Below are 18721 nucleotides of genomic sequence, written 5' to 3'. Positions count from 1 at the left end.
TCCCTTTTCATAAAGCCTCCCAAAAATTAAAGGAAGGTAACAGGGTCCTCATTAAGTTTTCTCTTCTCGAGGCCAAATGTCCCTAGTTCCTTCAATCACTCCTCACATAGTGAAATGGATGGAGGACTGGGTTTGGAGCCAGAGAGACTTGGCTTCAAATCCTGCTTCAGACACTTCCTTGCTATGTGTCCATGGGCAAGTCACTCACCTTCTCTTGGCCTCAGTTCCTCATCTGGAAAATGAGGGATTTGGATTGCGTGAGTTCTAAGGTGCCTCTTAGCTCTCAATTTATGATGAGGATCTCACCAGATTTAAACTCCTCCCCTGTAGAAGTTATTTCAGTCATTTTATTTCTACCCTAGTGCTTGGCACATAACAGGTACTTAATAAATACATATTAATTGGTTGAGAATCATAGAATTAAAGAATTGGAAGACATTTTAGTCCAACTCAATAACTCATGCATGAATAGTCTCTACTATATCCCTGACAAGTGGCAATTCAGGCTCTGCTTAAATACCTCTAGTGATGGAGTAACCATTGCCTATTAAAGCATCACATCTCATTGTGGGGAAGTTCTAATGGTTAAGAAAGTCAAAGAGGAGAGTCAACTAAAATCCACCTCTCTGTGACTTCCAAATACTGATCTTAGTTCTACCTTCTGGACATGCAAAAAATAACTCATCCATCTTCCCCTATGACTGCCCTTCAGCTATTTTAAGACATAGTCTCATCTTTAGATTCAACTTCCACAGTTCCTTCAATGAACCTTCAAATGATATGGTTGGAAACCCCCTTGCAATGCTAGTCACCCTATTTTGGATTCTTCAGATTATCTATTTTCCACCTAAAATATGGTACCCACAACTGAATACAACTCTGGTCAGATATGACCTAAGCACTCTTCCTGGGAATTATCATATCAGGATATGACAAGGTTGCAAATATGACCACCCTTAGGGTAAGTCCTAGATTAAAGCTTTATTCAATGGTTCTGGCAGATCTGTGACTTACTCGGTGCAGTGGGATGGGAAGAAAGAAGTTTAAAAGGAAAATTTCATGCTTCCTTGAAATATACCCTATAAGGACATTTCGTATACAGGTCTCCCCAACCCCCTCCAAAAAAAAAAAAAAAAAGAGGAAGAACACTAACAAAAATAAAATGGCTTGGTCAGCATTTTGGTGCTCTCTTTGTCTTCTTTGACAGGGCGGACCCTCAGCAAAACTGTTAAGTCAGCAAAGTTTGTCTCTTTCTTCACCACGTTCCCTCCCCCCCCCAGCCCGGATTCCAAAACCTATTCATTCAGCTTTGCATTTGTCCTGTTACAGAAAAATAAAAAGGGTGGGACTCTGACGGACTAATTCACAGCCAGGTATTGCAATTTGCTGCTGGGGTATTTGCATTTGGAAAGAATAGGCTTAGAAATAGCAATGCCTTAACCCAAAGGGAGAACTCCGTGATACAGGAGAAAGAGTGCTTGACTTGGACCTAGAAACTCTGGGTTCAAAACCTGATTCTACCACTTAATAGATGTGGGACCATGGACAAGTCACTTACCATTTCTGAGCTTGTTTCCTCACCAGTAAAATAGAGATCATGATACCTGTAGCACCTGTTCATCTGGGTGCTTTGTAGTCCTTAAAGGGCTAGAGATTAGTTATTCTAGTCATTATGATATCATTTCAAGGACTGTGGCACCTGGGTCTGAGGGATCCTAGGGACTGCTAGGACTGCATACCCTGCTTACAGGCAAGATTGACTCAAATTAATAAAATTGATGCCTTTAAAAAATAAATTAACTCTCCTCCTGCCAACAAAGTTAAAACACTGAAATCTTTTGTCAAAAGTACAGCCCTGGCCCTTTTCTTCTGCCCCATGTCTCAGTCTTGTCACTCACTCACTGTTGACACGCAGCCAAGTCTGAAGTGGAACTTGACAGCTGGTCTGTGCCAACACAGCGACCCAACAGGTCTTTTAGGGCAGGCAGTAAGAGAATAACTTCTCCATCCGTGACTTTGGGGAAGTAGAATGGAGTTACTGAAATGGAAACCCAGCCAGGGAACCTGTATTAAATGTTCATTTAATTTTTTTTTCTTTCCTGGTACCATGAGATGTTTAATGACTTAAGGGTATGGGGACTGCACTTTCACCTATGTGCCAGCACTAGGGCTACACAGAGAGAAGGGTGACACTTGATAAAGAGCCAAGCTCCTTCTACATCCTGGATTGTGCCCATCCAAGTCCTGAGGTGGTCTGACCCTCCTCGCTTGGTGAGATCACATCCCAAGGTGGTATGGAGTCTCAGCCTTTGGATTTGAGACATCACAGTCTGTTGCTGTAGAAACGATTATGATGCCACAAATGCAGCATTGTGGCTTTACAGCAGAAAGAAACAGGAGAATATGGAGGGCAAGAGAGCAAATCCTGCCTTCAGCACCAATATGTCTTGTAATTTCCTGAGCAAATGGGCTAAGAGGAATCACAAAAAATCTGAGGAAGGTAAATGGATTTTTCATCTGGTCTATTCATTTTCCCCATATGAAAGGCCCCCTTTTAAAAGACTGCCAGTTGCCTTTAAATAACAAATTTTAAATTCACTGCATCTCCTAGACGTACTCCCACTGAAACTGTAATGGGGTTCTTAATGATCAATGAATCACCAAGTATCAACAATAACTGAGAGGCCTGCCAAATACACACACGCAGACATACACAGCATCTATGGTAGGTTATTGTAATAGATCATGTAAATACACAAATATATGGGGCTGGGAAAAGGCAGTATGATGTAATGGAGACAGAGGGAGTCTCATCCAATGAGATATTTGCAAAGTGCTTAGCACATTGTCTGGCATATAGTAGGTGCTTAACAAATGCTTGTTCCTTTTTCTTTCCCTTCCCAGAGTCAGAAAGAAATGAGCTCCAAGTCCCATCTCTGGAATATACTGGCTATGTGACCCTGGGCACGTCACTTACCCTCTCAATGCAACTCTCTAAGCAAGGGTGGGGAACCTGCGACCTCAAGGCCACATGTGGCCCTCTAGGTCCTCAAGTGTAGCCCTTTGACTGAATCCAAACTTCACAGAACAAATCCCCTTAATAAAAGAAGTCTAAGGCTATAAATTGCAAAGAAGTTACCAACTTTCATTCATAAATCTAGGAATTCTCTTTATTGGTAAAATCATAGGTCGAATTCCTATATCTACCATATAGAGACAGAGACAGACAGATAGATAGAGAGACAGAGAAAGAAAGAGAGAGAAGCAATGCAAAAAAAAAAAGTCACCCAGATAAACCCAGAAACCTAAAGTGAATATTCTGTATTATTTCTTTAACCTAAAGTTACTATAGAGGTATTCTTTAATATCTGCCATATTTCTCCACTGATTCCCATCCCCCATGGAGTTTAGAAGAGTCAGGTATAAATATTTAGTAGTTATAATTTTTAGGTATTTCTTTGATGGGACAAATAACTTGGGCCATGAGAGTGCTGCAAATGATGCACAGATTGGTTTGTGCTGGAAAACTGGCATGGCTGGAATGGTAGTTTTTAACATACACACACACACACGCTCTAGAGCAACTGTTTTTGGAGGAAAGCATTTCACAGACCCTGCAAACAAAATCAAAATAGTAAAAGACAAAGTTTTGAAAAAGCACAGCTGGCAACGACAGGGTCTAGTCTCTGGTTATGAACTAGAATAGAAGGAAGCATCACTTGTTGTTTTAAAGTTATGCTATAGGGAAGTTGTCATTTTTTTAAAATTTGTCTAATAGTTAACTAACATTATATAGCAGTTAAAGGCTTGCAAAGCACTTTACATATATTGACTCATTTGATCCTCACAATAGCACTGTGAACAGGTACGGTAGGTGACATTATTAGTCCTATTTCACAGATAAGAAACTGAGGCTGAGAGAGGTTAAGTGACTTGCCCAGAGTCATATAGCTAGCAAGTGTCTGAGACAGGATTTCAACTCAACTCTTCCCTGTCCGAATCCAGCATATTATATGCTTCAGTGGGACCAAACTCATATAGAAACTTATCCGTGCAGGTCACATATTGACTTAGAAAACCACAAATTAACATTATCTTTGTTGCATTTTTATCATTTTTAAAACATTTCCCAATTACATTTTAATCTGGTTTAGTCCATGGGAGTTTTGCAGGTGACTTTGACACCTCTTTTTGTTTATTCATTTCAGTTGTATCTGAGTCTTCGTGATCCCATTTGGGGTTTTCTTGGCAAAGATACCGGAGTGGTTTGCCATTTCCTTCTCCAGCTCCTTTTACAGATGAAGAAACTGAGGCAATAAGTGACTTGCCCAGGGTCACACTGTTAATAAGTGTCTGAGGCTGGATTTGAACTGAGTCTTCCTGACTCCAGGCCTGGTGCTCTATTCATTGCACCACCTAGCTAACCATGACATCTCTATGCCATACCTTCTACCTGTCTATTTTGAGTCTAATCTCAAAGCAATTTTTCATTCCTCTTATACACACATCTTCTTCTCATTTATTTCATATTTGGGTATGTGTCTTCAGCCTCCCACTACCACTAGACTGTAGTCAAATTGTGAAGAAGGACTACATCTTACTTATTTCTGTATCTTTCCAAGGACTCAATACAGGGCCTGGCACATATTAGATGATTAATAAGCGTGCTTTGAATGAATGAATGAAAAAAGGGATTTCTTTTAAGGCTCAGAATATCAGGACAGAGCTCAAATTGCAAGAGAAGAGAGCCAAGAGTAGTGCTACATCTCAATAGAGGACACAGTTTTGGCCAGATTCAGGCCCACCTCATTTAGCAAGCATAGGAAAGGGCTCTGAGCTTTGGAAGTATGTGGAAACACATTTCCAGTGGGAGAAATTGATCATGCCTCAGTGACAGAACTTGTCACAACTAAAGGGTAGGAAGGCCTAGGAAGTGGAAAGAAAATCCTACTGTGTTGGAAGGCAATCCTTCCAGTGTGCACACCCCACATTCCTACGCAGCGAGCAGACCCTGGCAGACCAACAGATCTCCTGTTGCTAAACATTGAGCTGAACAGAAAAAGGGTTGTTTCTTTTCACTATTAAGAAGCATCTCAGCAGAGATCCCTCTGGATCATTCAGAAAGACCTACTCACTGCCTTATTGACTATTGAACCAATTTGGCATACTCTAGGAGTGTGACTTCCCTATTCTATAAAGTCAAGTTAAAATCCAAATTTGGGGTTTGTTCTTTTGTTTTTTTTGACACTTTCTCCTCACCGCTTTTGTGCCAGAACCATGTTCCTGTTGTCTTGGGCACACGTAAGCAGTGGTCACTGCCAACCTGAATTAATGACATTCCTTTCCTTGCCATAGCAACCAGGATGATCTCATTGGCTACAGATCTCAGACTCAGACCCAAAGGGCCACTCCTATATGATTAGGCCACACTTATTAAATGAACCACGTGTCCTTTTTAAAACAACTACTGTAGAAGATAGACACTAGAATCATGGGAACATGGATTTGGATTTAGAGACCATCAAACCCAACCCCCTAATTTTACAGATGAGGAAACTGAGTCACAGGGGAATTAAAATGTCTTGCTCAGGGTCACAAATTACTAAGTGTCTGAAGCTGGATTTCAAACTCAGATCTTCCTAACTCTGAATACAGCCCTCTCTCCATGATGCCACCTTTCTTTCTCCCTTGACTCTAGCTCTTTGCAGGTATGCACAGACTAGTTCAATAGCATGCTTTTGTAAGGATGTTTCTAACTACTGAATTGAGAAGTCCTCTTTATTCTAATGGGAGTGTTCAAGAGGTGAGAGTATTAAAACACAAATAGGAACAGTTGGCACATTTTTTAACAAAATAGGTAGAATGTTGAGTTCCTTCATATACCTCTATACCCCAAGTAAGATCATAGATTTAGAGCTGGTAGTTCTGATAAAGATCATCGGATCAATCATCTCACATAACTGAGAACTCGTGGGTTAAGGGACTCGCCCGGGGCCACGTAAGCTCACAAGTGTCTTAGAGGCAAGATTTGAACCTCGGCCTTCCCGACTCCAAGTCCTATACTTTCAATGAATGAATTACAATATCACACCTCTTATCACAGGATCATCTCAGAGGTAAATGTTGTTTTAGAAAGAGAATCAGACTTGGAGTCAAAAAGTCTATGTTCAAATCCTAACTCCAAACCATCCTAGCCCTGTAACTGTGAACAAATCACTTTACTTCTGAGAAAGTCAGTTCTCTGTTTGCAAAATGGAGCTAATACCACTTGACTTTGCCTATCTCACTAAACTGACACCAATAACAATGATGATGATGATGATGATGATGATACTATGTGACAGGCCCTGTGCTAAGTGCTTTACAAATATTATCACTTTTGATCCTCAAAATAACCTTGAGAGGTAGATGCTATAATTATCTCCATTTTACAGATGAGGAAACTGAGGCAAACAAAGATTAAGGGATTTGCCCAAAATCACAAAGCTAAGCAGTGCCTGGTCTTCCTGACTCCAGGCCCAGCACTCTAACCACTGTACCACCTTGCCAGAAAACACTTCATAAAATCACAAAGGATTATTTTTTTAAGACTCCCATCATTAATCATTCATATTATGTTCAATAGTTTCCAATTTGCCTTTCTGTCTTTTTTATTTTCAAAAAGACTGAAGGACACTCATTCAATTCTGGTATTTCCAACATCATATGGAGCTGCCCACTGAAAATATATATACTTGCTGAGACAGCCTGACTCTGACTTGAACAATCAGCAGCAACCAGAAAGATAAGCAACTCTCAGCAATGAAATACCATGTTCTTCATAGTAAATAAAACTGGGTTGGAGTTTTGTTCTGGGAGATTGTTACTGCTCTTGGTGGTGGTGGTGGTAGTGGTGGTAGTGGATGGGTGTGTGGGTATGTGGGTGGACAGGGGGAGCTGAGTGTGTTTTCCCTTAGCTCAGTCAGTCTACAATCTGGTAGATCTCTAATCTCTAGCTCAGCTTCCCCACAGAAGCCTGAGTTGGGCAGTCATTGAATCTACGCCCTGTGCCAGGAAAGAAGGACAAGGAGAATTGTCTTCCTGTCTGGGAGCCAAAGCATCATATGCAGTTTCCAAGGCAGGCTTCATTTGGTCCCATGTAAAGAGTTATCAGCAGACCTGAATCCTCACAGTGATGATCTGAGATGGGATACTGTTGAACAACAGGACTGAGGCTTTCTCTGGTTGGTCAAGTCATCTGAAAGAGGGAGCCAAGGAGCCACAAGGGAACCTTGCTTACATGCTGTAGGGGATGGAAGACTTTCTTTTAATACCCTTCTCCCATACCCAACCAAGCAAAAGCCCACAATTCTATGGTAATATTAAACAGCACATGACCAGAATATAATTTAAAGACAGGACCAAATACATTTAGAAACTGAACAACTTGGGCTTAGAATTCTATCCAAGGGTTCAAGTCAAGAACTATAACCATCTCTGTGTATAGAGAGGGTATTTGCTGTTACAAGCATTTCCAAACTTTCCTAAGGAGTGTGTGACAGGGTCATTTATTCCTTCCCAAGGGCTTTCTGGTAGCAAAGGAAACTCATTTAAAACACCAAAAACCCAGCCAAAGGTCATACTTTAAGGACTTATCTGCAAATGTCTAAAGTTATCAGTTAACTAAGAAGGAATTCAATTCATAGAACCATAGAACATTAGAGCAGGAAAAGACCTTCAAATATAGAATATCAGAGATGGACGAGAACTGAGAACATAAAATACTAAAGCTATCTTAAAGATCATATCTAACCCAACTCTTATTTTACAAAAATGGAAACTAAGAGCCATCGAGGGGAAAGTGACTTGCTGGTCCTACACCTGAAAGCCAATTAGAGGTATAAGTAGGCCTAGAATTTAGCTGTCCTCAGGATCAGTCCTGTCCTCTTTACACCAACCTGAAGATTTATGATATCCAAACACTCTTTCACACCTCTTCCTTGGCCTCATTTCTTGCTAAGTGAGGATCTGGCCTATTTGGGGTCAGGATGTGTGTAACCCCAATCTGTATCTTGTTTTTCTTCTTAGTTGTACTGTATAAGAAAAAAGTCATAGACTAGTCGAGGTCAAAGGAGTTCAGAGCTCGGGTATTTTACATCTTATAGAATTTAGAACTAAATGAGACCTACGGAATCATCTAGCTCAACCTGCTCATTTCACAGAAGAAGTCCCATAGAGATGGTGGGATCAAGGCCACATAGCTAGTATATGACAGAACCAGGATCTGAGCCCTTTATTTAAAATTACAATTCCAGTATTTCATCTGCTAACATATGATGCCTATCTCTATACAGAAATCTGATCTTTTTGGGGGACTCGATTTGGTAACGTGGTTACTGCCATAGATGTGATTAGCATTTAATATGTCCCTTCTCTGAGTCACTACTGAAAAACAGAATTTTCAAGCTTATTGAGGGGAACAAACTTGGGCCACAAGGTCTTTTCCAAATGCCTAGGCTACCATGTCAATTTGTCAGAGGACAGAATCTAGATCACGTAGCTGGATGATTGTCTCTATGATTCCTCTACCATCATTATCACTGGAGAGCCTGTCACTAGATACTGACTTTCCAGACAAAAATGTAAAGTCCTAATAATTGGAGGAGGTTCACTCAATATACAGTATTTGGTAGTTATAAGGACTTTATACTGCTCAATAAAGGTGACTCTTGAATTGATCAATTCATAGGTTTAGAGCTAAAAAGGACCTTAGAAATCAACTGCTATTAGACTCAAAAGGAACCCCGCACTGGCTGCATATTGACTTAGAAAAACCACTAGTTAACATTATCTGTGTTCTATTGTAATTGTATGTATTTTGTTAAATATTTCCCAAGTACAATTAATCTAGCTCAGTCTCATTTGGGAGTTTGGGGGCAGGTAGTGAGTTTAATACCTTTGATCCAGTTTGACAATCTCATTTTACAGATGGAAAAATTAAATCCAAGAGAGATCAAGTGACTAGTCTGAGGTCATTTAGGTAGTGAGTGACTATCAGATTTAGAATCCAAGCTCAGGTTTTCTGATTGAAAATCCAGTGCTTTTTCTAAGACACCAATTATTTTAACATTGTGTTATCACAGCTTGAAATGTAATGAAAGATTAAACTTTACAAATCAAAGATTAAACAAAGCATAAACAAATTTTAGAAGTGAAAAATTGTAGAAATTATCGGTGGTAAGCAGCATTTTGGCATCTATAAGTAAAATACAATGAGCTATTATGCTGGCTGAACATTCAAGTATGGGTATTATTGAAATCTTCTTAGAAACATTTTTAAATTAACCTAAAATTTTGATAACTTCTTCAAAGAAACTATATTGCACATTGTACACAGTAACAGCCATGTTGTGCTATGACTAATATTGATAGACTTAACCCTTCTCAGCAATACAAGGATTTAAAACATCTCCAAACGCCTCATGATGGAAAATGCTATCCACATACAAAGAAAGAACTATAGAGTTTGAATGCAGATCGAAGCATACTATTTGCTATTTTTTTCTTCTGTTGTATTTTGTTTCCTCTTTCTGGTGGTTCCTCCTATTGGTTCTGAATCTTACTTACAACACCATTAATGTGAAAATATGTTTAATAAGAATGTATATGTATAGCCTATATCAGATCCCTTGAGGAGGGATGTGGGGAAGGAGGGGGAGAAAAATTTAAAACTCAAAAGCTTGTGGAAGTGATTGTTGATAAATCAAAATAAATTAATAAAAATTAAAAAAAGAAACTATATTCCGTGTCTGATTGCAATTACATAACATTAAAATATTTGCAATTTGTACTTTTCTAAAGGATGAAACTGAGCTTAATACATTAATTTCCTGTATACAAAAAAAATATTTCATTCCATTATTTATTTCACCTATCTAGCTGCTCCCTTGAGACATTATTTATCAAACTCAGCCTGCTCTTAATCTAGCATTGATGACAACATTTTAGTATAATACTGCAGGTGTTTTTTGTGCCTACTAGAAAATAGCTTATCCAGAGTGAAACTGCTTTAAGAACCCCTAAAATTTGTAATGGTAAGTTTTCAAATTATAAATTGTGACCAGGACTGCAAACCAGTGGGCAGCAAGCCAAACAATTGTCTAGTAAAGCATTAAAAGACAATGCTACTGAAACAAGCGTTAAGTTTTGACCCATGAAATTAGCCTCCAAGAAATAGAAGAAAGTAGAATTATAGATTGAAAGGTTGGGAGGGATCTTAAAGTGAACATACAGCTTCGTCATTTTGCAGATGAGAACTGGATAGGTAAAGTCATTTGCCAGGGTCAGTCGGTAAATAGTAGAGTTAGGATCCGAACCCACCAACTCTAAATCCATCAGTCTTTCCAGTGCATCATGCTCCTTCCCTGACTTAGTCACATAAATTGCAAAGTCTGATAACTAGAAAAGACAGTTCATCTATTTCAAATGCCTTCATTTTATAGATGAAGAAACTGAGGCTCAGAAAGACGAAGCGTTTCACCAGGATTACACTATTAGTTAGTAAAAGAGCTTGTACTAGAACCTGGGTCTCTTGACTCACATGCCAACATATTTTCTATTTATCACAACACATTGTCCTTTTTTGTGTGCATTCACAATATGCCAGAAGATGAGTGATACAAGAAGATATGGATTGTCTGAAAGTTAACTGCCTAATCTGAGACAAAGACTAGAAAACTTAACCAACTCTGGGGGGTGGAGGGTAGGGATGGAGTATGGACCTGTAGTTTCACTGATATAGAGTACTAACAGATGAGAAAACTTCCTCTTCCAAAGCACATCAGCATCTTCTCTACAACCAATGTTCTTAAAGAAATGTCTAGAGCACTGAGAAGTTAACTAATTTGCTTAGAGTCACCTACCCAGTATGTCAAAGGCAGAACCTGAACCCAGGTCTTCCTGGCTCCAAGGCTAGCTCTCTATTATACCATGCTGCCTCTCGTGTGTGTGTGTGTGTGTGTGTGTGTGTGTGTGTGTGTGGGTGGGTGGGTGGGTGTATCTGTATAAATATATATATATAATTTATAGCACTACATATATAAATTGCTATATTTAGGATGAAAGAATTAATGTTAAAGAACATGCACATATAAAAGAATTAGAGCTCTAAGCTATCTTTCAGAATGTTTAAAATTATTCTTCCAGATATAAAGTCATCTGGTTGATCTCCCATTCCAAATGGGACCATGCTTAGAATACTTGAGAGACAACATGCCATAGTAAAACATTATAGAGCACTGCACTTAGAGTCAAGAAATACATGTCAGACATTGGCTAGTTGTGTGATGACTCTAAGCCTTGCTTTCCCTATCTGAAAAATTTAATAATAATAATAATAATAATAATAATAATAGCACCTGGCTCTCAGAGTTTTGCTAACCTTTAATGCAATATAAATATATGTGTATATATGTATAAGCAGTTATTACCATTCCTCTAAACACAGTGCTTTGACCCCTAGGAGATATTTAATAAATTTCCACTGGATTGAATTGAATCCTATACAGAAGAGAAACCTGACTTCTAGGGAAGTCCAGAAAAACTCAGTTTAGAAAAACTTTGGGTCATTTAACATAAAAAGTCATCACGGCATAATGGATAAAGAAATGGGTGCAAGTCCTGTTTCTGACACAAACTGACTATATGACCCTGAGCAAGTCATTTACTTTCTGTATTCTAAGCAACTCTGTAAGACTTTGTAAATTACAAGGAAGATGCCAATCTGCATTGGTAGAGGGAATTCCCTTTACTAGCAAAATCACAGATCCATTCCCAATGATGATGATGATGATGAAGATGATGATAACTAACATTTATATAATGTTTTAAGTTTGTAAAATGCTTTATATATATATATGACCTCACTTGATCCTCACAACAACCCTATAAAGAGATTATTATCTCCATTTTACAGATAAAGAAACTGAGGCAGAGGGAAGTTATGTGACTTAATCAGGGTCACATAGTTAGAATCTGAGGCATGATTTGAATTCAAATTTTCCTGATTCCAAATCCAGTGATCTATCCACCATGTCTACCTGTCTCTCCCTGTCCCTTTCCCATTTAATATAAAACATTCAACATTCAATTAGATTGATTCATTTTCTGCAATGTCCACATGCCTGGAGTTAAGCGTAAAACTCTAAATATTTCTTATTAACAACATCATGTCTTGAGATGAGGCCCAAAAGCAAAGAGAAGCAACAACCACACGGAATTGGAGGGCCTAAGAAGCTGAGGTGACCACAGCCCTTCCGGAGAACCAATATGTGCAACTGGACAAAAGCGGGCATTATTGTCCCTACAACAGCATTGGAGAAGTTGGATATCTGCAGCAATTTGCTCCAGATTCATACTCTTTCCATTCCGGGACTCAGGGTCTCCATTTTCTGGGTCTCTCAGGATGGACACTAGTGCCATTACTTAAACAGATCATTCCCTCATCTGATGTCATAATACTTTATGTTCTTGGGCATTTAGCCCATTCAAATCTGTGTTATAGTGTATATGTGTACCTGTTATCCCCACCCTACTAAAAGACTTTTATTTCTGTGTGTTCCCAGTACCTAATACAATGCTCCTTACATAATAGGAAACTCAATAAACATTTGCTGAATTAATTTATTTCAGGACCCTTCTCAATTGTGCTTTAGAAACCAATGTCAGGCTGTCAACTCCCTAATCCACTTGGAGAAGAAAAATGTTTATAAAACATCTTCCATCAAGATCTGCTCTGAAATAATTCCACATACAATCTACTCAATGCATACTAGTGAGCCCCACTGATTACAGACCTGGGAGGGGCATTAAATAGTTGTCTACATAACATACTTTAATCTTGGTAAACGAAAAGACCACTGATGTTGGCTTGGACTGTTTGCATACTCTCAATGGTATCTTTTCAAAGCAAAAAATGCTCTCCAGATTGCAATTCTAGAAAGTTGTTTTCCTTCACGTGCTAATTATTTCCATCTTTGGCTAAAACAAAATTAATACCAATTACCATTTCCACACATTCAATTGAAGGCAAACACGGGAGAGTTAGATACCTTTCAGAGTAGAATGGACGTTGATAGTGGAAAGAGTAAACTTTCTACAGTCAAACAAACATCAACAAAATTGGACCTCAGTTTCACCATTTGCAAAGTGAAGGTAAGGGACTAGGCCAGCAATTCTCATACTTTTTGATCTCAGGACCCTTTTACACTCTGAAAAATCATTCAGAACTCCTCCCAAAGAGTTTTGCTTTATGTGGATTAGATCTATAGATATTTACTTAGTAAATATCTAAATATTTTAGTATTATTATGAAAATAGTTTTGACCTGTCAAACTCCCTTAACAAGTCTCAGGGACACTCAGAGGTTTCCAGACTACACTTCGAGAACTGTTGGACTTTCAGCTTTGCAATTCAATACTCTAAAGTTGCTTCTAGCTCTAAGGTTCTGAGTATTTTATTAAGCACCTGCTGTGTTAGGTGTTACAGGAGATAAGGAGACAGAAGACAATCTCTGCTCTCAAGAAGTTCTGTAGCCAGTCTGATTGAGCACTAACTCTACCCACCAGAAGAAAAACGAACAGAAGTTTGTGTGAAAGGTTTGTTCCCCTACTGAAAGAATTTCCACTGGGATCATTTGCACACTGCCAGAAAGCATGCTTCAAAAACCTGTCACAGTCTTAAGCTGGTTAATATTGTCGAACATACTAAGTCTCCTCTTCTCAGAAGACTTGTAAATCAACTCTGGTCAGGGGAACCTGTTAACTAACAAAACCCAAAGAGGATGCCTCCCCCTCCCTCTGCTGCACATTCTTATGATTGTACGGTGTGATGAATCTGAGCTTAGCAGCTAGCAGAGTGGGAAAGTCCCTCTGGCTCTAATTACACCCACTGCAGGGACAGACCAATTACCAATCCTAAGGGAGGACAAATTGCATTTTTGAAGAACCTTAACACAAGACTAGCCCCCATCATCAAGGGAGGAAGAATGCCACTGCACAAACTATTTAAGAAGTTAGCTCATCACTCTCCACTCACTGATTTGAATGATACAAGCAGCCACAGAGCACTGGGAGGAAATGGGCTGGCCTCAAAACAACTAAGGAAAACCACCTTTAGAGCTGCCATCACATTTAACCTCTTCCTTGGGCTCTACAGAAGCATAAACAACTACTGACCTAAGTCATAACTAGCCAGTCTCTACTAGGCTATCTGAGAGGACTGGCAGCAATTTGAATGGTGTCCATTAAGCTCAGTTGGAACTTCTCCCTCTCAATCTGCTCTTCTAGTCTGCTATTTCCTTCCTACTATGTCCAGTACTACTTATTAGCCTTCTGACCCTGTTGTATTACAGTAAGTTTTATTTTCTAGCCTTCTAATCCTTTTGTATTCTATTATGCTCAACACTTTGAATTTTACAAACATTCGAATCATAGGATTTTAGAGCTGGAAGGGACTATAGAGATAATGGGACTTAAGAGAACTGTGTTCATATCCTACCACTGGTACCCCCTGAGTGACCACGGCTAAACTTCCCTGTGGCTCAGTTTCCTCATGTTTAAAAGGGGATAATAACACCTGTAGTATATATTTGACAGTTTTGTTGGAATACTCAAGATTATAAAGAATTTTACAAATTTTGAAGTGTGATATAAATGTTCATTATTGTTATCATGGAATTTGAGCATGAAAGGAACCTGAGAAATCTAGTCCAACTCCCTCACTTTTCAGAGAAAACTGAGGACCAGAGAAGTGGCTTGCAGAAAGCCACCAAGAATAGTAATAAAGAGCAGAGTCAGAATTTGAACTCACATACTCCAACACCAGTTCCAGCCAATGTTGCCACCACACCACATTGCCTCAGATACCAACGGTCCCTTATTGGCTCTGTGGAAGGTGCTACTTCACAACTACCTAGCCTGGCAAGAGGGCACCACTGGCCTCTAACACTCGGGCTCTTCCACAAAAGAAAGGGAGACTCAGTCCATCTCCCCATCCGGGCAGAAGCAGGCGTGCGCCAATCGTCCTCTAAGGGTTAATGAGAGAATGAGAAGCTAAGTCTCCGCCTTGCCGCCTCCTTCTCACCTTGGTGCGGGAAGGAGAAACGGCCCGGGCCCCCAGGGTCCGCAGAGAGCTGCTGCAGCCGGGGGAAAAGGGACGGGAGCGGCAAGCGTGCCCCAGCCCCCTCCCCTGGCTGGCTGCCCAGAGCTCAGCCCCGCCTGCCGCCTGCCCCAGTCGGTCAGCCCAGCTCTCCCCGGCCCGCGCGGCGCGGGGCCGCCACCCACCTTCTACAGGGTTCATATACTCATAATCGAATAGGATGGAGAAGTCAAACTCGACCTGGGGGCTCTCCGCGGGCTCAGGGCCCGGGTCCCCGCTTTGGTCCAAATCCGGATCCTTCTCTGTGCCACTCATCTTCTGGGGCCGGAGGGTAGAGGTCCCGCAAAGCCTGAGGGGGACAGACGAAAGTGGCTGACGGGGTGGGGGGAGTGCGGGGGGGAAAAGTCCCCACGGAGACTTGGGGATTTCGCCCCTGTTCTGCTCGTGCCCCTCCACCCAGTCCTCTCGAGGCGTTGTGGGCTTGGCGGGGGTGGTGAGGAAACTGCAGGGAGACCCGGGGAGCCCCCGTAAGGGAGCGCGGTGTGGCCGGCCGGGGTCACCTTCCTGCAAATTTGCTCAGCTGGCTGGCAGTCTGGGGTCCCCGCAGCGCACGTGCAGGCGAGCTCTGGAGAGAGGGGTCCTGGCTGGCGGAGTTGGGGATTCCAGTGGCGGCGTGTCCTGGCTCCTGGAGCAGCGCTGTGACAAGCCCGGGGTGCCGGCTGAACAGTAGCAGCTACGGCAGCTTCCTGCTCTGTGCAGCACCTGCTGCAACAGCCCCGGGGCGGGGACAGGGCAGCCCCACGAGCCAGAGGCGGGGCCCGCCTGCCAGCGACCCAAGGGTTCGAGTACCCCGCCAGGGACAGAATGGCTTGCCCGCCCCGGGTCAGACCTGTCTTCCTCTAGTATCCAATCTTCTTGCTCTAGCGATTTCCTGTGGTTTTACTTAATCGGCAAACACATGATCACAAGATCTTACAGCTAGAAGGGACCTTAGAGGTCATCTAACCAAGGCCCTCATTTTACAGAAGAGCGAACTGGAGGATAGAAAGCTTAAGTGATTGTCCAAAGATACACAGGTAGAACGGAAGTCATGAACCAATTGTTCAATTACTTTGCCCATCTTCTTTACTCCCCCATGACTATGTCCCCCACTTCACTCCCACTGGTTGACACTTGCAGAGTCCTAGAATCTCAGAATTGGAAAGGTTTTGGATTGGACTAGATGATCTCTACCGTGCCTTTTAAAAAAATCAACTAGAGATTTTAGTGGATTGCATATGCAAAGTATGGCATGGCAGAGCAAAAGAAAAGAGGAGAAGAAGGGATAAGGAGGAAGAGAGAGAAAAGAGAAAGAAAGAAAGAAAGAAAGAAAGAAAGAAAGAAAGAAAGAAAGAAAGAAAGAAAGAAAGAAAGAAAGAAAGAAAGAAAGAAAGAAAGAAAGAAAGAAAGAAAGAAAGAAGGAAGGAAGGAAGGAGGGAAGGAAGGAAGGAAGTTCAATGTAATCTCAAGCTCTGCCTTAAAAGAGGCAGTGTCCAGAACACAGAAGGTGATTAGTTATACTGAAGCCTGCCCTATTGTAGTCAGCTTTGACCATCACATTTTGTTGTTGTTGTTGTTGGTTTTGTTTTTTTGTTTTTGTTTCTTTTGGCTAGGCAATGGGGTTAAGTGACTTGCCCAGGGTCACACAGCTAGTAAGTGTTATGTGTCTGAGGCAGGATTTGAACTCAAGTCCTCCTGAATCCAAGGCCAGAGTTCTATCCACTGTGCCACCTAGCTGCCCCTGACCATCACATTTTAGAAAGAACATGGACAAGCTGAAGGGCATGAAGAGAAGAGCAATGAAGATGTGGAAGAATTTCAAACTTATGTTATGAAGATTAGTCAAAGGAAATGAGTCTGTTTAAAGATAAAAAGATGGGGAGGATGGGGGGGCAGATGTGATAGTACTTCTTTCAGTAGTTGAAGGGCTATTTCTGGAAAGAGCCATTAAGCTTGTTGTGTTTTACACTAGAACAGTGATGGGATCAGTGGGCTGAAGGGAGAGAGGCAAGTTTACTGAGCTCTGCGTAAGGAAAAGCTGTCTTAACAATTAGTTACCCAAATATGGAATGAGCTTCCTCAAGAAGTCTTGACTTCACATGAGTAATGTGGAAATATGTCTAATAGGATTGTACATGTATAGCCTATATCAGATTGCATGCCGTCTTGGGGAGGGGGGAGGAGAGAGAGGGAGAAAATAAATTTGGAACTCAAATCTTATAAAAGTGATTGTGAAAACTACCTTTACACGTAATTGGGAAAAATAAAATACTCTGTTAAGTGGGGTCGGGGGAAGAGAAGTCTTGACTTCCCTCTTATTAGAGGTCCTCAAGAGAAGGCTGGGTGACTACTTTGGGGAAATACATAGAAGAAATTCATGAATAAGTCAGACTAGGTGGTCTTGGAGGTCTTTGCCAACTCTGGGGGTCTATGGCTTTGAGTCTCTGCTCTGACTCCCTGTGAGTACTTACTTAGAGCGCCCAGTGTCTGTCTGAGGCAAGATTTTAAAATCATAGAGCTGGTGCTCGAAGGGCCCTCAGAAACCTTCTAGTCCAACCCCCTCATTTTCCAGATGAGGAAACAGCAGCCCAGGGAAGGCAGGTGACCTGCCTAAGTCACACAAGTGACTCTAATAGTTTCAGAGATGGAATTTGAATCCAGATTCCTCTCCAGAGCCAGTATCATTGCACTGTACTATGAACCCTATAGAAATCCCATCTATTTTATCCCTGACAGGTGGTTCCTCTGCTTCTGTTTAAATACTCTGCTTATTGCTAAGCTGATTTACAGCAGGACTAAGAATGTCCCTGGGGTTCCTACCATTTTGTTGCAAAGTGAGGAAAAGCTTATATCCCATTGTAGAATCCTAAAGAATGCAGGATCACCTCAGTTCCATCCGGGGATTACAAAGTAGTGGAAGGCTAAGGAGTGTTTAACCACCAACCTTCCAGATACATTCATGGAAGCTAATAATAATAGCTAATATTTATATATGCTTTCCATAGATCAGGCACTGTGGCAAGTCCTTTACAATTATTGTCTCATTTGATCCTCATAACAACCCTGGGAGGTAGGTGCTAATATCATTCTCATTTTACAGATGAGGAAACTGAGGCAAACAGAGAGTAAATGATTTGCTCAGGTTCACACAGCTAGCAAGTGTCTGAGCTTGGATTTGAATTCGAGTTTTCCTGACTCAAGGCCCCACACTCTGTGCCACCTAATGGCTCTCAACTCCCAATTGTTTCCCTTGTCTTTGCAAAGATGACAAAGATTGTAAGGATCTTGAAAAGTCTGGGGGTGGGACTAGTATTGGTAAACTTTGTGAAGCATCTTTCTCTGCTAAGTCCTACATCTGATATTTCATTATGGTGTGAAGGTGACCCTGGGCACTAAGCAGTACTATGACCTGCCCATGGTCACAGAGCTAGTGCATGTCAGAGAGAAAGGATTTGAGCCCGAGTCTTACTGATTCAAAGGCAAGCCTTCTATCACACTGACTCTCTTAAAAGCCATTAAAATGACAAATATTTAGAAGGCTTTGGGG

The 18721-nt window shown here is 41.1% G+C and overlaps 1 protein-coding gene across 9 annotated transcripts in view; it reads right to left on the bottom strand.

Annotated features, from left to right (window-relative positions):
• NFATC2 (nuclear factor of activated T cells 2) overlaps positions 1-18721 on the bottom strand; it is a 204458-nt gene that overhangs the window by 174433 nt on the left and 11304 nt on the right. For 6 of the 9 annotated variants that reach the window (XM_027850841.1, XM_027850814.1, XM_027850823.1 and 3 more), the window contains exon 1: positions 15321-15861. The exons of 1 other annotated variant lie outside the window; for it this stretch is intronic. In XM_027850841.1, the coding sequence (XP_027706642.1) occupies positions 15321-15450 (130 nt within the window). In that variant the 5' untranslated portion in view covers positions 15451-15861. Of the gene's footprint in view, positions 1-15120; positions 15182-15320; positions 15862-18721 lie in introns of those variants that run through there. 2 more of the 9 variants (XM_027850850.1, XM_027850857.1) reach the window with 2 other exon arrangements.

The sequence above is a fragment of the Vombatus ursinus genome, unplaced genomic scaffold (genome assembly GCF_900497805.2).
Source record: "Vombatus ursinus unplaced genomic scaffold, bare-nosed wombat genome assembly UNPS02000580.1, whole genome shotgun sequence".
Classification (NCBI taxonomy): domain Eukaryota; kingdom Metazoa; phylum Chordata; class Mammalia; order Diprotodontia; family Vombatidae; genus Vombatus; species Vombatus ursinus.
Note: the sequence above shows the minus strand (reverse complement) of the source record. Positions and strands in the feature narration are given on the sequence as shown.